The sequence below is a fragment of the Macrotis lagotis genome, chromosome 1, assembly GCF_037893015.1.
Source record: "Macrotis lagotis isolate mMagLag1 chromosome 1, bilby.v1.9.chrom.fasta, whole genome shotgun sequence".
NCBI lineage: Eukaryota > Metazoa > Chordata > Mammalia > Peramelemorphia > Peramelidae > Macrotis > Macrotis lagotis.
The window spans coordinates 496,852,332-496,878,053 of NC_133658.1; the positions used below are offsets into that span (position 1 = coordinate 496,852,332).

General features: G+C 35.7%; 1 protein-coding gene across 3 annotated transcripts in view; it reads right to left on the reverse strand.

Moving 5' to 3' along the window:
• The window catches only part of PDE9A (phosphodiesterase 9A), a 187,956-nt gene that overhangs the window by 40,518 nt on the left and 121,716 nt on the right, over positions 1-25,722 (reverse strand). For all 3 annotated transcript variants that reach the window (XM_074213911.1, XM_074213912.1, XM_074213913.1), the window contains 2 exons: positions 15,450-15,531; positions 11,101-11,175 (listed from right to left, as the gene is read on the reverse strand). In XM_074213911.1, coding sequence (XP_074070012.1) covers positions 11,101-11,175; positions 15,450-15,531 — 157 coding nt within the window. The remainder of the gene's footprint in view (positions 1-11,100; positions 11,176-15,449; positions 15,532-25,722) is intronic.

Genomic DNA, 25,722 nt, shown 5'->3' on the forward strand with positions numbered 1-25,722 from the left:
TCATTATCTAGGAGGAAATCATTATTTCTATAATTTGTTGTTTGATTCACTGACTCTTTAAAGTCAGGTTATTTAATTTCCAATTTGTTTTAGGTCTATCTTTCCCTGGGCCATTACTGCATGTGATTTTTTTTTTTTTGCATTATGATCTGAGAAGGATGTATTCACTCTATCTGCCTTTCTGCATTTGATTATTAGGTTTTTATGCCCTACTACATGACAAATTCTTGTGTAAGTTCCATGTGCTGCAGGGAAAAAAAGTATATTCCTTTCTATCCCCATTCAACTTTCTCTAAAGGTCTATCATGTCTAGGTTTTTCTAACTTTTTTTACCTCCTTAACTTCCTTCTTGTTTATTTTATGGTTAGATTTATCTAAATCTGAGAGTGGGAAGTTGAGGTGTCCCACCTGTAGAGTTTTGCTGTCTATTTGAATTTGAATTTGAATGCTATACCATTTGGTACATACATATTTAGTATTGAAATTGCTTCATTGTCTATGGTACCTTTTAGGAGGATATAATTTCCTTCCTTATCTCTTCTAATGAGATCTATTTTTTGCAGCTGCTTTGTCTGAGATAAGGATTGCTACCCCTGCTTTTTTTCACTTCAGCTGAAGCAAAATATATTTTGCTCCAACCTTTTACCTCTACTCTGTATGTATCTCTCTGCTTTAAATGAGTTTCTTGTCAGCAGCATATTGGTTTTTAATAACTGGTTTTTAATCCAGTCTGCTATTCACTTTTGTTTTGTGGGAGAGTTCATCCCATTCACATTCAAAGTTATAATTCTCTTTATTGCCCTCCATGCTATCTTCCCTCTGTTTGTTTTCCCCCTTTTTTCACTTTATCCATATTCCCCAGTATTTTGTTTCTGAATATTACACCTTCAGTGTGTTTGCCCCTTGTATCTCTTCCTCTTTCCTTTGCCCTTTCTTCCTTCTATTAATTCCTTTTTTACTCCCCTTTCCCCTTTCCCCTTTTTTAATACTTGAAAAGTAAGATAAATTTCTCAACTTAACTGAGTGTATTTATGTTAACTGTAGGTCTAATCTGATGAGAGTAAGATTCAGGTGGTTCTCACCTCCTCCCTTCTTCCCCTTTATTGAAATAGGTCCTTTGTACTTCTTTATGTAATGTGATTTACCCCATTCAATCTCCCCCATTCTCCTTTCTCTTTACTGTCCCCCATGTTTAGGGAGATATTGTTTTTAAATCATTCTATCAAAGTCATGGATAAGTCATGAATGTCCATCACTTCTGGCTAAGTACGTTCTCTCTAGTAGAGTTACAATTCTCAAGAGTTCTGAGAATCTTTCTCCCCAGGTGAGGATATAGGTAGTTTCATCTTATTGGAAAGCCATTTTTTTCTTTACCACCCTTTTTATTTAACCTTTTCGTGTGTCTCTTGAGTCTCCTGTTTGATGTCCAAATTTTCTATTTAGCTCTTGTCTTTTCAGTAGGAAGAGTTAGAAGTCTCCTATTTTGTGAAATGTCCATCTTTTCCCTGGCTCAGTTTTGCTGGATAGTGAATTCTTGGCTGCATTCCAAGCTCTCTTGCTCTTTAGAACATCTCATTCCAGGTCCTTCAATCACTTAATGTTGATGCAGTCAGCTCCTGTGTAACCCTTACTGTGGTTCTTTGGTATCTAAATTAATTCTTTCTGACTGCTTGCAGGATTTTCTCTTTTATCTTACAGTTTTGGAATTTGACCACAATATTCTTTGGTGTTTTCAATTTGGGATCCCTTTCAGGAGGGGATTGAAGTATTATTTCAATAACTATTTTGCCCTCTGGTTTCATGATATCAGGGCAATTTTCCATCACCAAATTCTGTAATATTAAGTCCAGGCTTTTTTTTTTTTTCTCTTCAATGTTTTCAAGAAGTCCAATGATTCTTAGGTTGCCTCTTCTGGTTCTATTCTCAAGGTCAGTGGTTTTGCTGATGAGGTATTTTACATTATTTTTTTTCAATTTTTGGTTTTGTTTAATAGATTCTTGTTGTCTCATGAAGTCATTAGTTTCCACAGATTCTATTTTTTTTTAGAAAAGAATTTTCTTCATTTATCTTTTGCAACTCCTTTTCCAATTGGTCGATTCTATTTTTGAAGGAGTTTTCCATTTGCCAAGTATAGTTTTGAGGTAATTATTTTATTTTTTGCATTTTCCCAGTTGAGGATTTGAGAGAGTTATTTTGTTTTTGTATTTGTCCAATTGCAATTTCCAAGGATTTGTTTTCTTGTTTTGAGATGTTAATTTTCTCTTGAGTTTCTTTTCCCAGTTTTTCCAATTGATTTTTAAACTCCTTCCTGATTTCTTCTAGGAAGTCTTCTGGGCTGGAGACCAATTCATATTCTCCTCAGAAGTTCTAAATCTCTCTGTGTTAGGATATGTACCTTCAAAACGGGGCTAGCTCACAGAGGTTTGATGTTGAGATCCTTAGAGGTTTTTTGCTCACTGGGTTTAGTAACTCCAAGTGGGCTGGCCAAGTAGGGTGTGCTAGAGGCTTTGCTCACTGGGTACATCAAAATTTTGTATGTGCTCAACACTTTTTGTTTAGCTTAGATAAGACTGAGTTTCATGAGATACCCTTTTCCTTACTCCTTTCCTCATTTTTTTCACATTATTTTTCTGGCTTATTCCAATATAAGAAATAGTACATTTTCCTTTCCTTCTTCCTTATTTCTTCCTCAAGTATTGTTTTCCCTTCTTTTTCTTTCTTTCATTTTTTTTAGGTTTTTTCCCTTTTCTTTCTGAAAGAAAAACCACCCACAGACACTTTGCCTTTATTTACTCTATGACTTTTAAGGACAGTGGGAATATGAGGTAATATTTGTGTCTTCTATTGTCATTTATCCTTTCCCAATTTCTCAAATGTACTTATTTTTCTGTTTTTCTTGTTTCTTCTGTTTTCATTTCAAAGATTCTACTCAGCTGTGATTTTTTTCCTTCAAAAATTTTTGAAAGTTCTCTTTTAAAGGCCTAGCTATCAGGTGGCTAGGTGGCACAGTACATAGAACACCGGCCATGGATTCAGGAGTACCTGAGTTTAAATCTGGACTCAGACACTTAATAAGTACCTAGCTATTTGGCCTTGGGCAAGCCACATAACCCCACTTGCCTTGCAAAAAACCTTAAAAAAAAAGAAAGAAAAAGGCCTAGCTATCCCTATCACCCCAACTCCATAAAAATATACTCAGATGGATAAAGATGTTAATCTTTGGTTTTTTGAATTATCACATTTCAATAGTTTTCCTTTATTGTATTTGCAGCATAGTTTTCTATGATCCTGAATTTGATTCATTAATTTTGAAACATTTCTTTCTGACTACTTGAAGTATTCTATCTTTCACATGAGAGCTCTGACTATTTTATCTAAATCCATAGTAGTTGCCTTGTGGGAATTTGCATTGGATGGAGTAGACCTAACCTCTCTGAATATCAATTCTATTTGTCTATAGGCACCTTTCCAACTTCCTACAACTTTTTTGGATTTTTCCATCTTTTCATGTTTTACAATTTCCATAAACTTCTACATAAAATAACTATAGATTGTGTTTTTACTTTTTTTCTATTCATATTCTATTTTCATCATCAATATCTTGTTTAAAATAGGCCAGGATGGAGCTTTAAAAGTTGCATATGTTTAAAGTCACATTTTTTCATTGTTATTTTTTTTCTATTTTTTGTCTTTTTTATTATATTTTTATTTATTTATTTTTCTAATTACATGCAACAGTAGTTTTTGCCAATCACTTTTTGTAAGGTCTTGAGTTTTACATTTTTCTCCCTCCTTCCTTTACCTCTCACTCTCACCCTGAACATAAAACAATCCAATAAAGGTTTTACATTTATATACATCTCATTATTTTTTCTTCTACCGTTGCACCAGTTTTGACTTTAGCCCTAAGTTTGTCATCTGACCATGCTTATCCATGATTTTAAAATATAATCAATTCTATTTTTTTTATTCTATTTGATCCTTGTCATTCTCTGCCATTCATTCCCTATGATGACAGTAGTAAGTCAGAGAGAGAAGAACTTTGGTGTAGCAAAAAAAAAAACAACCAACTTATTTAAAAAAGTCACCAACAACATAAAAATGATAGAGTATATTTCTGGACATATCCCTTCAACTAGTTAGCTAAGATACACAGTGATTTCTTTTTCTTTTTTTCTTTCTCTCTTTTTTTAAGTTGTTATTTGATTCTAGCTATGATACTAGTCAGAACCTCCTAACTTTTCTTTTCTTTTTTTTTTTTAGTTTTTTTTTTATTTGTAAGGCAAATGGAGTTAAGTGGCTTGCCCAAGGCCACACAGCTGGGTCATTATTAAGTGTCTGAGGTTGGATTTGAACTCAGGTCCTCTTGACTCCAGGGCTGGTGCTCTATCCACTGTGCCACCTAGCAGCCCCCTAACTTTTCTTTTTAAAGAAAGTATTAATAAAATATGGATTTTACGTTTCTATATAGTACATAAAGCTTTGGCCTCTTTCATATTTTACTCCTGAGCAAAATTTATTAGAATTTTTTTTCATTCTCCCAACAATCTTTTCATTGAAGTCACTGAGTATTAAATTGATTTTAATTTTCAAGTTCTTATCTAATTTTTTTTTAGGTTTTTGCAAGGCAAATGGAGTTAAGTGGCTTGCCCAAGGCCACACAGCTAGGTAATTATTAAGTGTCTTAGATCGGATTTGAACCCAGGTACTCCTGACTCCAAGGCTGGTGCTTTATCCACTATGCCACCTAGCCGCCCCTCTTATCTAATTTTTTATAGATTTTTCTCTTCATATCCTTTACAACAATAGTCAGAATATAAATTACGATTAACTTCTTAGCAATCTTTTAACAAATGGTCATTATGAGCACTATGATAGGAATTAACAAATGTGACAAGAATCTGACATTTAGTAATTAAATAAATGTTTATAGAACATTGATTTTTACCACCCTGACTCCCTTTCTGCTGCTACCATTGTAGTGGTAGAAGCAGATGATGTTCTTCATAAGACTGAGTCTCTTGTTTTTCTTTGCTTTGTGGATTGCCAGTGTAACCCATGGTTTATGGTTCCCCTAAAGACTTTTGGCTCATGCAGCCTCTAAATTGATGCTGTTAAGAATTTGACCTTAGGATTAGTGTGTCAGTTTCTTTCTTTGGCTCACTGTTCCTACTCTATTTTGTCTTTCCAAAATAAAATGAGCATAGATTCCCCAAATGTGAGTAACATCTTCTTCAAAGAAATTTAATATACACTATGGCCATCAGGTATTGTTTATTTTTGTTCCCATTAAAAATGGATGAAGCACCAAGTATACACAGGAATCAAAGAACAAATACATAAAATTAAAATCCATTTAACTCTACCTGAGAAGTAAACATATTTTGAGGAGGGCCTTCTTCCACTCAGATCAGCTAAGCAACTTGCTAACTTTGCTCATAAAATTGTATTCTCCATACTGTTATCCACTGATCTATGTGGACTATCTTCATCTGTCTTTAAGGATTATGAAGCTACAAAAAGGCTAGCTTTTAAGGAGGTCAATGTCCAAACACTTACTTTCAGAAACTCAAAAACTGGCTAACTTTTAATTTTGGAATTACCCCAAAAGTGATCCTGATAGCTTAGAAAATCTAATTTTAGGATATCTCCCCTTAGGTCACGTACAAGCAGGCCATATGTAACTATGTCTATCTATGCCATGTGTTTCTTTGGGGGTTCTTATTAATGTCCTGACTACTGCTATGGATATAGCAAGACTACTGTCTTGTATATAGCAAGTATATTCTTAGGTAAATCCAATCTCTGATCTCTCATAAGATAAGGAAAAAGAAAGATAGAAGAAGGTGGTCAAGGACTGAAGGACTTGAAATTTCTCTCTTAAACTTGCCATATGCTTTTCTTGTACTCATTGCTGTTACTATTTTTGTGAATAGTTGGAAAATTCTTTTTAACCTCTTGGCTGTAGTCTGGTCTGGAAATCCAAAGGAGAGAAAGTGAACAAAAAAAGAGATCTTAACTATTCCAAAGCTCCTTGTACAAACAATAAGAAAGAACAGTTCTTCTGACAAGAATCTGTCCTTTCTGATTCTGTCATCAATAATCCTGAATGCAACCTGAATTGCCAGGGGTTTCCTAAGTTTTCCCATTAAGGTGTTAGGGAGCAAATTTACTTCTATTGGAAGTGCCATTCTAATGAATATCAATTCCTTGTATCTTATCAAATTGATTAAGGGTCTTAAGAACTTAATAAAGAATTTTTTTGGGGTCACAAAATGGCCAAAGGTGGGGGCTAGGTGGTGCAGTGGATAGAGAATTGGCCCTGAAGTCAGGAGTACCTGAGTTCAAATCCAGTCTCAGACACTTAATAATTACCTAGCTGTGTGGCCTTAGGCAAACCACTTAATCCCATTACCTTGCAAGAAAAGAAAAGAAAAAAGAAAAGAAAACAAATAGCCAAGGAATCAACCACAGTCTAGGATACTAGTAATTGGTTTCTCCATACTTATCTAGATTGGACTGTGGATTGAAGCCAGCCTGTCAGTGGAATATAATTCTTTCTAGCAAGGTAAAATCTGACAGAACTTCTGTTAGGTTGGCGTAACCTTTGAGAACTTAAGACCTATTGCTGAGATTATGATACATAGATGGATGAAAAGAAAGGTGATTCATTGGCACATATATTTTGCATAGATACCACAGATGGACAATGAACTCAGAATCAAATAAGAAGAAAGAGACTTGTTGTCTGGGTTGCCATTGGAAAATTTTGATATAACTTAGATTTCCTCTTGTAATAAGAGTCCAACTGTTAAATACTTGTATTCTTCTAATGCTGCCATATCATGTAAAGCCTATATTATCACTGTTTCCAAAGAATTCTAATTGCAGGTCACCCAAAGGATAATGGAGAGATAGACTCCTAGTGTTTATCATTATGGCAGCACTTTAACAATGAAGAAATGTGCAGGGGAAGAGGTTTTAAAGAAGTTACAAAAATACACATATGGTTGAAAAATTTGGAGAATCAGTCATATATACAGTAATGTATAACTTTATAGGTAATATATATATATATATATATATATATATATAACTTTATAGGTAATCTATAAATCCCAATTATACCCCCCAAATGGCAAGAGATTTAGATAATTGCTCCTACAAATTAGGGACCCATGCAGAGGATTTATGGGAAACTCAAGAATGACAGAGGATGAAGTGAGGATGGATTATCATCTTCATTGTTGGAGGGAGGACCCACATAGATCACAGATCCATAAAATAAGTACAAAGTACAATGATGAATGTTTACTTGCTGGTTAATTTTTCCTAGAGATCTAATGAGCATCATTATCCTTTGCCAAGTCAGAGCTCTCATACTACTAAATTTCTTAAGTTGAACTGTCCTTCCTCATAGCACATTTCTATGAAGGTTTGACTTGTACTCCATCTGACGCAATGCCATGTATACTTTCCTCATGCGTTGTGATCATGAACTTGATTTTACCTTCAATTGCTGTATATTTAGGATTTCTTTCTTTAAATCTGTGCTTTTGTTATCCCTCTCTGAGACCTAGAAAAAACTATTGTTTGTTGGTTTTTATCATTAAAATTCCATGTTATAGAAAATTTGTTTTTTTAAAAGTATCCATCTTCTCAAATATGTATTGTGAAACAGAAGTAGTTATATACTTACCTTGTTTTAAAGACTAAGGATTTCTGAAAATTTTTGTGTTGAGGTGTCTATTTTAGCAGTATATTTTAGACTCCAAAGGTTGACCTTATCCTATGGAATTAATTAATTTTGCAATGCATTTTCTGCATTTATAAAGACTGCAATTTTCTTTCAAAGTCATTGCCACCAACTTTGGATATGCCCAGGATTTGATCAGGGACATATGAGTTTTTACCACTTTTGCTTTTATTTTCATGAGCCATACATACATTTACCTCATGCCTGTTGGTTTCACTCCTTTTTTTTTTTTTAGGTTTTTTTGCAAGGCATATGGGGTTAAGTGGCTTGCCCAAGGCCACACAGCTAGGTAATTATTAAGTATCTGAGACCGGATTTGAACCCAGGTACTCCTGACTCCAAAGCCAGTGCTTATCCATTACACCACCTAACCACCCCTTTCACTCCTAATTTATACTTGTTCAGGTCTTTCTCTAGAATTTTATTGCTTTAGGGAAAAAAATCCTTATTTTTCATTTTCAGGTGATTTTTTTTGGTGGGGGAGATCATGGATATTAAATAACCAGAAAAAATGACATGATAATCATGTTTCATATCTAACACTGCATTAGAAAGATTCCATGTTTAAGGAATATATAGGGAGATTAGTAGGGTGCCCTTCCATTAACCTGGATGAGAGCAGTGGCAAGTAGGAACAAGGTTGGACACTAAAGCTTATTCTCTGGGCATAAACTCCCTTCAATCTGCAAAGCATATAAGGTATTTAAAGCAAGTTTTCTTTGCAGCTTGAGGTTTCCCATACAGTTTCCCTTTCTTGAACTTGACTTATTTTTTGCCTTAAAACCTAATCTCAGTTTGGACCAAGACTGTTACTAAATTGCTGTTTGTATGTAAGTACATGCATTTATACTTACATGCACAAAACATGCAAAAAACCCTGACATCTTCCTGGTACTAATAGCATATATACCCATACATACATACATATATTTATAATAAACACATAAATATGTTACAAATATATGACAGATTGATAGATAGATGGAAACTTGTGTCTGTCAAGAAGCATGATTTCAATGTGTCTCCATTGCATTTGAAAATTCAAGAATTAGTGGCAAATTTCTCTCCTCTTATGCTCAGCCTTGCTAAAGTGGGGATATCTTCTGTCCTATCAATATCCAAAGCTCTCTCCAAATCTCTAAGGATACTAACATTAATCACCCTAGAAAAGGATTTATTGTTTACCAAATTTTCTTTTATATAAAGAGGGCAGGGAATAAAATACCAATGAAAGAATAGTGAGCAAAGTGGGGGAAGGCAGTGGAGCATTTGTTTGGAAATGGAAGCTGGTAGTTTGTGCTGCCAGCTATTGAGACAGAATTAATTTTCCCTTCTGAGGTTGGCTCTCTCCCAAAGGGAGAAGTCAATCACTAGCTTAATGAAAATACTAGCATTGAACTAATTAGTTTTTTAATAGACAAGTGAAAGGAAATACAAATTTCCTTTTTAGGTTGATCTGTAGTTTAAATATGAGTGCTTGATCAGTTCTTAGCCTGAAAGTGGAAGGCCACTTCTCAGCTTCTGATTACCATCCTTTGCAAATGGGGCTTATGAAATCATAGAAGGGGCAGGGGAGTTGGCATTGAAAGATTCACTGCCTCATTTGACCCTTGCTGTCTTTTCTCCCAAGTAATAGGAAATGAGAATGACTGTACTTTCTGACCTCTGTCTTCTCTCTCCTCAATGCCTTCAAAATATCTCTCCAGAATCCCAAATTCCCCATACATTTCCAACAGTAAACTCTTATATCACATCTAGTTGAGTCTGTCTGAGCCTGTGAAACCAAGGCTACACAAAAAAAGGATATTTTCTTTTTTTTCCTTTAAAGAACTTTTAAATTGAAATAAGAAAGAGAATAACACTGAATTCTTGTAAAACAAACAGAAAACCCTTCAATGAATGTTTTGTTTCCAAAAATTGAAGCCAGTTCTCAGCTATTTACAATCCTGAACAGGCAAATTCATTTCCTGAGATTTCCTGCTGGTCATATTCTAACTCTGATCCTCCTGAAGTTTCTCAGTCCCTAGTGGCCCCAACCTTTACACTTCAGTATAGCCTTCTTCTCTATGTTGGCAGAGCCACTAGTAAGTGTTGCCTGATATTGTAACAATTTATGTAGTTTCTTGTAGTAGGGGACTACAAGTGCATTTGCACTCTTATCTATTCGTTGTCTTTGGACTGGATAAAGCCTAAACCTTCTCCTCAGCAAAATTTATTTATATTGTTGGGCACAATTATCACACCACAAAAAGGACATGACAGTCTTTAGAATTTTCCCTGTCTGGAAAGAGAAACTGTACTCTTGAAGTAGAGTAAGAGTTGTTCACTGAGCAGATCAAAAGAGGATATTTTCTAGCAATGTTGCAGAAAATGACTTAAATTACACTGTTCTTTCATACATATTGGATCCTCTTTTGTTGTTACACAGTTTCTTCGTAGCAATGCAGGAGAGGTGTCATTTCTGTGCAGAATCATAGCTAAACCTTTTTTATTCAAAGGAATATTAAATCAACTTAAATGAGGAAAACAAAACTTTTTTTGCTTAATACCAACTAAACAATTAATCATCAATCAAGTATTTATTATGCACTACCATTTGTTGGACTCTGGGTTAGGCTCTAGGGATAGAAACATATGAAACAGTCCCTGTCCTCAATTAGCTTATATTTTATTGGCAGAGAATATGTACACATATATAAGTATACACAAATTAAATATAAGAAAAGTCAGGGGAGAAACGTATTGTGTAATGCTGTCATTACTAAATTCCTGAGTTTTTAGATCCTACTTCTTACATATTTAAAATAACAATGCTATGTTGTTTTTGTTCAGTTGTTTTCAGTCATATTCTTCTCTTTGTGTTCCCATTTCGGGTTTTCTTGGCAGAGATACTGAAATAGTTTACTACTTCTTTTTCTAGATAATTTTATAAATGAGAAAACTGAGGCAAACAGGTTTAAGTGAATTGCTCAGGTCATATAGCTAATAAGAATATAAATCCAATTTTGAACTGAAGCTGATGAAGCTGATTCCAGTTCCAATATTATCCATTGCACCACCTAGCTTCCCAATGATGCTATTATATAAATTCATTTTTTAAGACTGCATTTTCATTCCTTGTCTTTGATTCTCAGACTATTGTTTCTTATGATGTGTATAACTTAAACTAGAAGCCTGATGATTAAAAAATAAAAGAGGAGGTGGGGGTAGGTCAAATTAAGTTTAATTTTTAATAGAACTATCTTTTTTGATTTCTTCATTAGGTATCTAGAGGTACTTAGGACTGTTTTCAAGAGACCAACTGAGACTGTTGACCATAAAGCACACATTAGCTGTCCACTCACCTCATTGGGCTCCCAGAGCCAGACATCAAATGTAGGCTTTCTGAGAGCTTCTATGGTCTCTTGAGAAAGCATGTACTGTAGGAGAAGAAGATTAGTGTTATTTGTGACTGTACTCCCATTCAAATGACATAGAGTCAATTACAAAAACACTTTAAAAATAAAGGATAGTTGAAGTTACTGGAGAGATAATTAATATTCATGAATGGGCCATGCTAACAGTACAAATGATAATTATGCTTACATAAATGTCTATCTTTATTACCACATTAATAAAAAAGCAAAGGGATACTTATGAAAAGAACTAGACTAAGTAATAACAAAATTCATTTGGAGGAACAAAAGATCTAGAATCTCAAGGGAAATTGTAAAGAGAAAAAAGGAGTAAAGGAGAAATAATATTTCCTGACTTTAAATTATACTATAAATTATTAGTCATTAAAACTATAATGTAATGGTTAAGAAATAGATATTGGATAGTGGAATAGACTAGGTAAGGATATATCAAAAGCACCCTAACTCATAACAGTGATAAACACAAGAACATATATTACCTTGGAAATAATCCTTATTCAATAGAAACTACCAGGAAAATGGGAAGTCATTTATACAGAAATTGGGCTATAACAAACATCTTACCATAAAATGCTCAAAATCAATATACAATTAAAATATTAAATGTCACACTGTAAAAGCTAAGGAAACAACCAGAGAACATATGAAAATGGGAGAGTTCTTAGTCAAAAAAGGCAGAGAAATGATCACAGAAGAGAAAATAATAGGAAAAAAAGCAAAATTTGACTACATGAAATTGAAGAACTTTTGCACTTTTAGTGACCCTGTCAACTCTTATGGTTATAATTATCAGATGAGTCACAAGTACATATATGTATATGTTTATATAAATATTTATCTCTAGCTAATCTCTCTTTCTCTCTGTTTGAATGCATATGCTGTTTTTTTCAGTAAGTGGTTTAGTCTCTCTCCAAGCTTCAGTCTTCCATTACTAAGTTACTAAAAACTATATGTCCCATAGACATCTCAAACTCAATACATGCAAAAAATAATGCAATTCATTACCTTTTCCCCATACCCATCACTCTTCCAGTCTTTTTTATTTTTGTCCAAGTTACCATCATTATTTTAGTAAACCAGGTTTATTACCTTGGTATTATCTTTGATTCCTCACTCCCCTTCATCCTAAATATTTAAATCATTTGGTTAATCTTACTATTTTGACCTGAACCACATGTCACGCATCTGATCCCTTCTCTTTCCTCACAAAGTCACTAGACCCTGGGTTCAAACCTTTATTACCTCCTACACAAATTATTGTAATAGCTTACTAATTGGCACTAATATGGTTACAGAGCAGTTTTTTTTTTATAAAATATAGACTTGTATTAGGAGAGATTCAATTTAAATACCTAGTCCATCACTTAATGGTGGCATACTGGAAAGTGTATTAGACCAGGGTTTGGGTCTTCTTGCTGGCCTTTACTATCTGTGTGACGAAGATTGAGTCACTTAACCTCTTTATGACTCAGGGTCCTCATCTGTTCAGTCATTTTTCAATCATATCTGACTCTTTGTGACCCAATTTGGGGTTTTCTTGGCAATGATCCTGGAGTGGTTTGCCATTTCCTTCTCTAACTCATTTTCTTCTCTAACTCATTTTACAGATGAGGTAAACAATATTAAGTGATTTGCCCAGGCTAACACAGCTAATAAGCATCTGAGGTCAAATTTGAACTCAGGAAGATGTCATTCCTGGTACTGTGTCATCTACCTCCCTGTCCTCAGCTATAAAATGTAGTTAATAATACTTTCTTTTCTTTTTTTGCAAGGCAATGGGGTTAAGTGGCTTGCCCAAGGCCACACAGCTAGGTAATCATTAAATGTCTGAGGCTGGATTGGAACTCAGGTACTCCTGACTCCAGGGTCGGTGCTCTATCCACTGTACCACCTAGCCACCCCTTGATGATACTGTCAATGACAGCATTACTATGTGCCTCAGTATATAGCTTGAGAAAACTATTTTTATATCTATAAAATGGGGATAATAAAGTGTGATTACTATTGTTTTAAATATATAGTAATAGATAGATGTATATAACACACACACACACACACACACATATACGTATACGTATAAAAAAGAACAAGACCTTGAGGAATTCTGTGCCATATAAAGATTTTTTCAATATTTCAATTGAAATGCAGTTTACAGTAGCTAGGTGGTACAGTGAATAGAATGCCAGTCCTGGAGTCATGAAGATCTGGGTTTACATCCTGTTTCAGACACTTATTAGCTGTGTGACCCTGGGCAAGTCATTTGATCTGTTTGCCTCAGTTTCATGATCTATAAAATGGGAATAATAATAGCATCTATCTCTTAAGGTTGGTATGAAAATCAAACAAGATGATAATTGTAAACTACATAAATGTTAGTTATCATCATCATCATCATAATTGTCATTATCAACATCCTTATATAGGTTCTTTCTCCAATGGTGTAGAAGATAAGCCACTTAGTCTTAACTTCCTGTGCAATTCTTGCATAAATGTTTTTATGCTTCCATATGCTTCCATATATATATATACTCCCAGGGATTCTCCAAAGAAGGTATTTTTCAATATGTTGGGGCTATCAGCAAAATCTCTTTCTATTATATTGATAATAGCAGTCTACATGACCAGTCCATTTTATTTTTGATGGCTACCTTTTTTTTTTAGTTTTTGCAAGGCAATGGGATTAAGTGTGTCCAAGGTCACACAACTAGGCAATTATTAAATGTCTGAGGCCAGATTTCAATATTTTTTACTTTACTTCTATGAAATTTTTTCATTTTTTCATTTATTTTTCATTTATTTTACATCTCTACCATTTGCCTCTCCCTTGGGAACCTCAAACCCAGAGTTGACTGTTAATTTTCCCTGTGAGAATTTATTTGGAAATCAACAAATGCTATAAATCAGGGCCTAGTTTTGTTGATCATCTAGACAAGAAAATGAGGGAGAAAAGGTTAATAATACAGTTTAAATTTAAAAGTGTATCCTGCATACATTTTTGGAGATACTGTTGTAAAAAATTTATTATCATATTCCTGCTAGGGATTTCTTTCTCCTCACCCTCCCATTAGCAGCAACGGATGCATGCACAACATAGAATATACATTGTATAGGTGAACCTGATACTGGAACTCAAATACCTGATTTTCTTTCCCTGAAGACATGTCACCAAATGACAATTTTGAGATATGGATATTTCCAGCCCTGTACACTGCTTTGTGAATTTCTTAGGTCTTTAGTCATTGAATTCACTGGTTATGAAATAGGAGATGTAAACTGAATCTACCCTCTTCTTAGAAGAGTGTTACATCTAGAAGAATGTGTTGCCTGCTTGGTTGATCAGAAGATATGAAAGTTGCTACTTGGACAGTACAAATCCAAGGTGAAATAACTATGTTACCTGGGAGTCTTTATCTCCCAGTATAATAGTATGATGTTTTAATTCTTAGTTGTGAGCCAGAACTATAAAAACCTAACTAGAGGCCCCAGTCATCAATTCATTTCTGAATGGTCATGAAGACAAACTCTAGTGATCATTGTCCTTAGCGTTTTGAATATCCTGGGTTTATTTGAGAGCTTTGTAGTGTTGATTGGCAGAGACTTGCTAGACTACCACCTCAGAGTAAGATACAGAACTTCTTACTGGGAGCTATGAGCACCAGACTAATACCTATTTGACAGGACCTTTAGGAATCAGATTGGGGATTTTTCCTGGAAGTGTTGATGCTTGTATTTTGAAGAGCCAATAAAGTTTGATTTCATGCACTGATGTGTTTATAGCAAATGGATTTTATGTGTGCATAATGCATTGCATGCATCCTAAGGAGAAGGCTGAGCATGCCTTGTATATCCAGTCACTATTCAATAAATAAGAATTTTACATTTAGAGTACCAATAATTTGGTTAATGGATATAAATGGCTGAAAAACTGTCTTTCATCATATTCTGCTCTGTTTTCCTTCTACTCAGTATGACTGTAGAAACCAAAGGGACACAAAATTCTGAGGGACATTTTGTGTTTTCTTTTCACACATTACCGTGGACAAAGAATTCACAACATAAGTGTGATAAGCCTCTCCATATTTAGCTAGACTTGTCCTTGGAAAGTTGGCATAGTTTATTGTCTTGATAATATACAGCCAGGTAGAATTTATGATCCATTGATATAACCTTCAAAAATACAAAGTCACCTTTATATCAGGATAAGCCATCAAAATGCCCAAGAACATCATGAAAATAGGCTTGCTGATTCTTTCCTTGGCTAGAATTTTATATCTTACCTTTGCATAGGCTGGGACATCTCTTTGTGGCATCAACTTCCTGTTGTTATCCAAGAAACTATACTTACAGGGACAGGTTGTCCTAAAAATAGGAAAAGATTTGTTATCATTGTTTCTGCACATTTGCACCCAAAAAGTTTATTGAATCTACTTCTAGAATCCTAGTGTTGAACAGGTCCTTAGAGATCATCTAATCCAACCCATAGCTGAAAAGAATGAATGAATTTTTTAATCTTAATAATATTTTTATCTTTTTTTAATTACATGTAGAGATAGTTTTCAAATTCATTTTTTGTAAAATTTTCTTCCTGTAACCTTTTCCTCCTTCCTCTCCAAGACAGAAAGCAATATGATAAAGGTTATAAATGCACAATCATGTTAAACATATTTCCATATTAATCATATTGTGAAAGAAGAATCAGAACAAAAAATGATTTGAAGAAAAAAACATTTATTAAACCATGTATCAAACATTTTGCTGAACTCAAAATACAAAAATAGAATTTAAATCAGCCCCTGACCTCAAGGAATTTATAGGACAGAACACAAATCAGGAAGTAGAGCCTGGAAAATTATTGTAGTTTAAAAATTATAGGAGAAAAAGAGAAAGTTATAGGGGTGAGGAAAGGAGTCAGAGAAGAGTAGAATGACACACTTTTACATGTTGAAATGGCAGTATTGATTTGATTGAGATTCTAGCAGTGGAAAGCAGAAGGGGAGAGGTAATCCACAGATCACCTATAGAAAAATAATGTATTTCAAACACAATTTAGCAACTCCAATGGCAAACATGAATTCTGTAAAAAAAAGGAAAAGAAATTCAAATAAATCAAGACTATTCAACACCCACCAGAAATCAGAGCAGGATTTAGAAGAATATATTCTGAAAAGCAAAGGAGCTCAAAATGCAACCCAAAATGGCATATCCTGCAAATCTAAGCCAGTATATTATGCAGTCAAGGGATAGCCACAACACAAGTAAAGATTACATTATGCTTTTTATTATAATCTGTTATTTTATTTTTGCCCTGTGCTTAACATAAGTGAAATAAATTGCAATCACAATGAAAATTCAAATACATATACCTGTAACTTTTTTCTTGGTCTAGAACTTTTGTGCAGAAAAGTCATTTTTATAGTTTAAAGTGATATACAAATATCAATTATTACTACTCATATTATCACATAGGTTAATAGGCATTATTTTCCCACAGGTATAAAAAGAAATTTTAAGCTGAGATAATGTAAGAATCATCAACCTTCAAAAGAAGTCTTTTGATTTTTCCCTTTCTTAGAAAGCAGAATTGTGTAGCCATGCAACTTCTGGAGAACTACCAAAGACTCCTTTATATTGTGTCTTAAATTATTGCTGAATATTTTTTGAGCAAAATCAAATGGTCAAATGAAGATTTGCAATTTGAAAATAACAATTTTCCTCAAGTCTCATTCATTTTGTATAAGAAAAATGAGAATTCACTAGTTCCTGGTGAACTAATTTCCAGGATACTGAAAGAACTGGAAAGGTTGATAGAATTGTCACTGTCACTTATATTTTAAAGATCATGGACTTTATAAAAGCAGCACTGTTGCTCAAAAAAGGGAAGAGAATGGAACCTTCAGATTATGAGCCAGTGAACTTGACTTCAATTCCAGGCAAAATTCTACATCAAATTATATAAAGGATAGTTTAGTAAGCATATTGAAAAGGCAATGGTAACCACAAAGAACCAACATGGCTTCATTCCGAATTGAGGACTGAGATAAATCTGGGGCGGAGCCAAGATGGCGACAAGAAGGGATCAAGTCTTAGGAGCTCTCTGATAAAACTCATCAGGTAAGGACTCTAAACTTTCGAGAGACAGAACCCACAAAGGGATTCAGTGAAGCAGTTCTCCTATTCAAGGTAACCTGGAAAAGAGCAGAAAGGCTCTTCTCCTGGGGTCGGAGGGGCGGCCTGCCAGAGCCAAAGAACTTCAGCCTCCCTGAGGCAGCCCCAGGGCACTGGGAGTATCAGCTCATAGCAGCGGGGGAGTCTCCTGAGCTGCACCCCGGGGAGCACCGGGCACAAAGTGGGGGAACAGTGGGGGACCTCTGCCAGAGGGAGCACGTGGAGCCCAGCCCTCGGGGCACACAGGGAGCAGCTTGGTCTTTCTAAGCGTAGAGCAGGAAACAGAAGCAGGCAGAGCCCATAAGCTGGAGCCCCCAGGGCATGAGCCCATTGAGCTGAGGGAGGGGAGTGAAGAGAAACTGTGAGCTTGGTCCTCTGCCCCTGGAACAGGACTCTGGGGCTCTGACCACATTCAGATCCTTATCGCAGTCTAGGCCCCCCCCCACAGAACAGCAGGCCCCCCCCACCGCAGCCCCATGGCAGAGGGGGATGCTTATGGTCATTCACAAACCAGGAGGGAGGACAGAGCCTCACACACTGAGACCCTTGTGGAAGTATCCCAAAAGCTCAGGAAGTACCCCAAACCAGGCCCAGGCTTGGAAAATGAGCAAGCAGAGAAACAAAAGGAAGACTATTGAGAAATATTTTGCAAATGAGCCCAAGAAGGACCAAAATACTCAGTCTGAAGATGAGGAAGCACAAGCTCCTGCATCTAAAGACTCCAAGAAAAACAGAAATTGGGCTCAGACTATGACAGGGCTCAAAAAAGACTTTGAAAATCAAATGAGGGAGTTGGAAGAAAAACTGGGAAAAGAAAGGAGAGAGATTCAGGAAAAACATGAAAATGAAGTCAGCAGCTTAGTCAAGGAAATCCAAAAAACTGCTGAAGAAAATAGCATGCTAAAAGCCAGCTTAGGTCAAATGGATAAAACAGTTCAAAAAGTTATTTGAGGAGAAGAATGCTTTAAAAAACAAAATTGGCCAGATGGAAAAAGAGATAAGAAAACTCTATGAGGAGAACAAATCCTTCAGACAAAGAATAGAATTCAGGGAGATTGATGAATTTACCAGAAATCAGGAATCAATACTTCAAAAACCAAAAAAATGAAAAAATAGAAGAAAATGTGAAATATCTCATTGAAAAAACAACTGATATGGAAAACAGACTTAGGAAAGATAATTTAAAAATTATTGGAATACCTGAAAGTCATGATCAGGAAAAGAGCCTTGACATCATTTTCAAAGAATTACTACAGGAAAATTGCCCTGATATTCTAGAAGCAGAAGGCAAAATAGAAATGGAGAGAATCCACCGATCCCCCAGAGAAAGAGATCCCAAAAAACCAACCCCTAGGAATATTATAGCCAAGTTCCAGAACTCCCAAGTCAAAGAGAAAATATTACAAGCAGCCAGAAGGACACAGTTCAAATATTGTGAAGCTGCAGGCAGGATCACACAGGACTTAGCAGCAACTACATTGGAAGCTTGCAGGGCTTGGAATACAATATACCGGAAAGCAAAAGAGCTTAGAATGCAACCAAGAATGAACTACCCAGCAAGGCTGAATGTCCTCTTCCAGGGAAAAAGATGGACTTTCAATGAACCAGGGGAATTTCAAATGTTCCTTTTGGAATGGCCAGAGCTGAACAGAAGGTTTGATCTTCAGATACAGGACTCAGGTGAAGCATGGAGATTGGAGGAGATGGGGGAAATATGAGGGACTTGATGAGGATGAACTGCATGTATTCCTGCACAGAAAAATGACACTGATAATACTCATATGAACCTTCTCAGTTAATAGAGCAGGTAGAGAGAGCTTTTATAGTTGAAGCACAGAAGAAAGCTGAATTCGAAGATAAAATATGGTGTAAAAATGGAGTCATTAGAAAAAAAGGGAAATGGAATGGGAGAAAGAAAAAGGAGAGGGGGAATAGTCCAAGATATTTCACATAAGATTTTTTTTAATTACAATGAGCTATTGCAATGATATGGAATGGGGGAGGCAAGGGGGAATGAGGGAACCTTTGCTCTCATCAGAGATGGCTAGGAGAGGAAACAGCATATATACTCAATGGGGTATAGACATCTGGAGTAAGAAGGAGGGGGGAGCAGGGGGAAGGGGTGGGGATGTGAATAAAGGAGGAGAGGATGGACCATGGTGGGAGAGTGGCCAGATATAACACATTTTCTTTCTTACTTCATGCAAGGGGCTGGGATTGGAAGGCCTGCCCAGGACCATAGGGCCAGGTGGATTCTGGGCCTAAGGGGTGGTATGGGGGCTCAGGGCTTCTTGGCCCCAGGACCAGGGATCTGTCTGCTGAGCCAGTCAATGACCCTACAGCAGAGTCAGAGTGAAAGGAGAGAGAAAATAGAGTACATGGTAGTGGAGAAATAAGAAAGGAGGGAGTTGCGATCAGCAATGGCAAGGGTGGAAAAATATGGAAGTAACTTTTGTGATGGACTTATCATAAAGAATGAGATCCACCCATGACAGAGTTGTTGGGGTTGGAACAAAGACTCAAGCACATTTTTTATTATTATTATTTGGGGGAGGGTGCAGGGCAAGTGGGGCTGGATGGCCTGCCTGGGGCCACATAGCAGGGTGATCTTTGGGTGTCTGGATTTGGACCCAGGTGTTCCTGGCTCAAGGGCCAATGCTCTGTCTGCCACCCAGCCACCCCTACTATCATTACTATTTTATTTTATTTTGGGTCTTTTTTTTTTCTTCTTTTTTGGTTTTTGCAGGGCAGTGGGGATCGGGTGGCTTGCATGTCACACGGCTGGGGTTTACGGGGCTGGATGTGGGCTCGGGTGCTCGTGGCTCCAGGGCTGGTGCTTTGTCCATTGCGCCACCTGGCCATACCTACAATTATTACTATTTTTTTTTAAATTTTAATTTTTTTCTCTCCCCTTTACTTTTTTTTGCCCAAGCAAGTCTATCTATATTCATAGGGGAGGAGGGGTATTTTGTTTACTTGTAAACAAGAATATTTTATTAATGTAAAAAAATTTGTACAAATGAGAATAAAAAATAAATTAAAAAAAGAAAGAAAAAAAGAATTGAGGATTGAGATTCATATAATTTATCTAGATTTCATCTAAGCATTTGACATAGTCTCTCATGCTATTCTTGAGTAAGAGATGGAAAGATATAATCTAGATTCAGTTATATTAAGGAATAGTTGAACAGTTAGGTCCCAAAAGAGAATAGATAACAATGGTTTGATGTCAACTTGTAAGAAAGTCTGTGGTAGTCTGTCTCAGGGGTTTGTGTTTGACCCCTGTGCTTTTATATGGGGAAAATTATGTGTTTATCAAATTTACAGATAATAGAAAAATGAGAGGGACATTTAATATTGTGAATATTGAGGTATTAATTGTTTACAAATTAATTCATCACATTTTGGGAACAATATCTTAATAAAGCAATTCAGTCAGTATCCAAAAATATCTAAACTGACTAGATAATAATAATAGCTAATATTAAATAGCACTTGGGCAGCGTGGTAAACACTTTACAAAATCCTGAGGGGTAGTAGTATAAAATGAGGAAACAGAGATTAAGTGACTTATGCAGGGTCACACAATTTGTGATTAAGGTTGAATCTTAAATCTTCTAGACCCCAGGCACAGTGATAAATAACCACTGTACCACCTTGCTGATGATCAATAAAATAAAATAAATTCAAAAGAGGTATAAAGTGAGGTGAAATGAGATAAGTGTTAGCATGGGAGTAGAAAAGAAGACTGGAATTGTGATAAAAGTGACCTGAAACTAAGACTAGAAAGATCTGGCGGTTGTACTTGGCTTCATGAAAGACTCTCTAAGTCTATCACAGGGGGACCTGCTGACAATGCTGGGCTTGCATGAAGAAGAGCGCTGAGCTTTTTTCCTCCAGCCTTTGTCTCCACCATCTATGTACTCTCTGTTCTGACTTGCTTCTCTAAGGGTGTATTCAATCTTGCTGCCAAGACCCTGAGACAGAGCCCCTGGTGCTATAAACTTTTAATCTTCTAATGATTGGCTATCTTTAGCAGAGCTTTTCCCACTCCCTCTACCCCTATAGTGCTCCTGATTGCCTCCAGGAACAAATTTTAAAACCTATTCAAATCCCTTTATATCCCTCCTGCTCCAGTATTCTTACCCCTCCCTCCCCATCATCTGTTCCACTGGCCTCCATGGTATTTCATCAATTAGATACTCCATCTCTCTGCTCCAGAGAATTTCTCTGGTTGTCCCATATGACCAGAATGCTTTCTTGCCTCATCTGTGTTTCTCGGTTTCCCTATCTTTTTCAAGTATCAGCTAAAATTCCACCTTCTATTTGATTCTAGTATTTTCCCCTCTGTTGTTTGCATGTTGTCTCCCCCATTAGATTGTGAACCCCTCGAGGGCAGGAACTCTTGCCTTTCTTTGTATTCCTAGTCCTTAGCACAACATCCAGCATATAGCAAGTGTTTAGCAAATGACTATTGACTGATAACTGACAGTTTCCCCATCCTATACCTGTATAATTTATTTTTTTAACTTGTGTAAGAGTTTGACTTTTATCAATATTAAATTTAATTTTAGTTATAATCCATTCATGTTCAATTAATCAATAAGCAAATATTTATTGTCTCCTGTGTGACAAAGGAGAGAACCTGTGGTTTCATTGATACAGAGAAAATTCCCTTAGTTGTCCGTGATGCTAGAAAATCAAGTGACTTACCCAAGTGTTATTTGGTAAGTATATATCACAAGTGATTTCAGATACAAAGACAGAAATGAAACTCTTCCTGCTCTCATTACATTCTATTGGTGGAGACAATATATTTATATGTGTATTAAGGTTTGGAAATGGGACTTGTGGATTAAAGGGCTGCTCTTGCCTTCTCAGCTCTGAGAGTACTTTAGAACTTTTGCAGTCTTTTAAACAGAAGATAGTCTTGAATTACAATAACATAAACAAAAGGAGTGTACACAGACTGTAAGAAAAAGACTGAAAGGAAGTAGTGAGGACTTTCAGAGATGAGTAGCAACTATTGGCAAACAGTATATATACCTCACCCAAGACTTAATGGACTGAGCCAAAAAGAACTGGCAGCAATAGGAGAAGAGAAAGGGAAAACTGAAAAATGAGGCTGAAAAGAAAACATGAAAGAGGGGCTGAACTTCAGTACAGAAGAAAGAGAAGAATCATCAAAAGTTGAGGTGATTACTGAAGGCTTCATGGAGAAGTTGGTGTTTATGTTTAGTCTTGAAGGAGTGTGTGCTTTTCAGGAGAGGTTCATTCTAAGCATAAGAGGCAACCAATGCAAAAGAATCTAAGAAAGGAGAGAGAATCCAATGGGTAAAGAACAAAGGGAAAGCCAGTTCTAGATTCCAGAATATAGAAGGGGGAGTAATATATAATAAAGATGAGTAAAATATAAAATGACCAATGTATATAAACGGGGGTGGGGTAGGAAGAGAGAGAGAGAGAGAGAGAGAGAGAGAGAGAGAGTCTCATTAAGGGGTCTAACTACACCTATATATAGTCCAGATTGTATTCAATCCTATAGGGATCCTGTCCTAAAAGGATTACTCTCTTCAAAGAAAGAGGGTTTCTGAAAGTTGGCAACAAAAGCTGAATGTGAAAGTTACAGTGGGAGGAGAGTAGCACAGAGAGAAGCAGGGTTGTCTTAGCAAGTCAGGTCTCCTGAGAGTACAAGTAGTTAAAGGGAATACATGAGGAAGAGGTTTATAATTAAGGGAAGTTGGTTTATTTTGACAAAGGAATTCTAGAGCTCACAATAGAAGGGAATAATGAACAGAGCTACAATAGTACATGGAAAGAGAAGAACAGGACCAGGACTTGGGAAGAGCATGAGGAACAGGGTCAGGGATGTGAGCAGATTGTCACATAGCTAGAAGAATCATTGGGGATGGGAGCTTACTAGCTATAATGATGTAGTAGGGAGTGGGAAAATCTCTGCTAAAGATAACCAAACATTAGAAGATTAAAAGTGACATAGGCTTGTGCTTTAGGAAAATCTTTTTGGCAGCTGAATGAAATGATTGGGGTGGGGTGAGATTTGTAGCAGACAGACCCACAAGTAGGTTATTTTGATAGAACAAGCATGGGGTGATCAGAATGGTGCCAGTCTTGGAGAAGAGAAAGGGGCATATCTGAAAGATGTTGCAAAACCTTGGCAACAAATTGAATATGTGAGGATGCATCTAAGTTGTGATCCTAGAGGACTGGAAATATAGTAGTGCCCTCTACATTAATAGAGTAATTTGAAAGGGGCAGAGTTCAGAGGGAAAGATGAGTTCAGGTTTGGACAGACTGGTTTGAAATGTCTTCAGGATGTCCAGTTCAAGATGTCTAATATGTAGGTGAAGATGTAAGACTGGATGTCAGCAGAGAAGTTAGGTTTGGATAGATATAGTTGAGAATCATTAGCATAAAGATGATAAATGAATTCATAAGAGCTGATGCGATCACCAAGAAAAATTAGCATAGGGGAGAAGAGAAGGTCTGGGACAGAACTTCGAGGGACACCTAAAGTTAGCCTATGTGATCTGGATGAGAAGGAACAGCCAGAAAGATTGGAAGAGAATCATGAGATTGTTGTTAGTTGTTTTTCTGAAAAAGATCTAGGAATTTAAAAAAACTGAAAGCACAGTAGGAGACAATAGTGTGATGTATCAGCCAAATAAAAATTTAATGCAAATTTGGACAACGTTCAAAGAAGCATAGTGTCTAGGATTAGGGACCTCATTCTGACCCAGTTATATTAAATCTGGAATGCTTTGTTCTGTTCATTCAATTCTGAGTGCTACATTTTAAGTACTTTGATAATCTGGAAAGTATTCAAAAGTGAGCAATAGGAAGGGAAGGGATCTTAATATCTGTCTATAGGAAGATTATTTGAAGGAACAGAGATTGTTTACTTCAGAAAAAAAAGAAATTTATGGGAGACTTGAAAACTGCCTTAATTGAAAGTCTGTTATGTGGAAAAGTAAAAAAGATTTATTTTGTTCACCCACATACTGAAGAAGTTTGGGCAATGTTTAGAAGTTTCAGAGAGAGAGATTTTAGGTTTGATATTGAAACTTTCTAATAATTAGTTACCGCAAATTTTCAGGAGTAGTTAAGTTCTCTTCACTGATATCTTCAAATAAAATTTGGATAACCACTTTCAGCTCAATTATAGAAGGAATTCCTGTTTGGGTTTGATGCACTGCAAAGCATCAGAGATACTTTATAATTCTTAGGCTGTGATTTAGGCCAATTTTTTTTTCTTTCTCTTTAGTATTTACATTTTCTAATAAATGTAGTTAACCCGAAAGATTGAATAATGCAGTAATCTTTTTTTAAATTTAGGAACACACACATATATGACAGTAACATATATATAAACTATATATATATAGTATCTATATATGCATGTAAATATTCAGAATATGTATTTATATATACTTATGCATATTTTATCACAGATTTAGCTTACTAATTTTATTTTGCCTAGATGCATAGGAAAATCTATGTGCAGTTTCTAAGCATATATCACATAACAAGTCTGAATAATAGTATAGATAATATATATATATACAAATCATTAAGGATTATCAGTATTCTTTATTATTTCTATGTTCAAAGGACTATAAATTTGAGGGAATTTCTAGGATAATTTTATTAAGAAATGAATAAAAACTAAGATATCAGTCCCATTATTTTTCTGGCATACAAATTTATGTATTTTAATTTCCAGTTATTCCAATTACATAAAATGCCAAGGATTGATGGGCATTATCAGTTTAAGTAGGAATTTTGCACAAATACAAAGCACAGAAAAGTCATGTTACAGAATATGTTAGTGATCACTTTTCTGCAAAAAAGGGAAGAATTAATTCTTCAGTTAGGGTTTGGATGAGATAACTCTGATAGTCTATGATTTTCCTAAGATTAAGGTATAAAGAACACATTGTAGGTACAAAGTGTTAAATACATTAAAATCATCATCCTCATCTTCTTCCAAACTAAAGTATTAAAAATTCTTATAGATTCTATATGAGACATACTCTGGATATTCAGCTTTATCTCTTAATTATCTTCTGTATGTTATTCCTTTACAAAATTACTTGCTTTTGCATTTTGCAAAATCAGGGAAAACTTTGTATTGCTAATTGTACATAAAATTTATATGAGTCCAGATTTGAACTCAGGAAGATGACTCTTCCTGATTTTAGGCCTGATGCTCCAAGCACTTCACCACTTAGCTAACCCTGCTTAACCTTACAAAAAGCAAACATAGAGTTGTAAACTGATTCAACCTTTCTGGAGAGCAATTTGGAATTATGCACAAAGGGCAATAAAACTATGCATACCCTTTGATCCAGCAATACCCTTACTGGG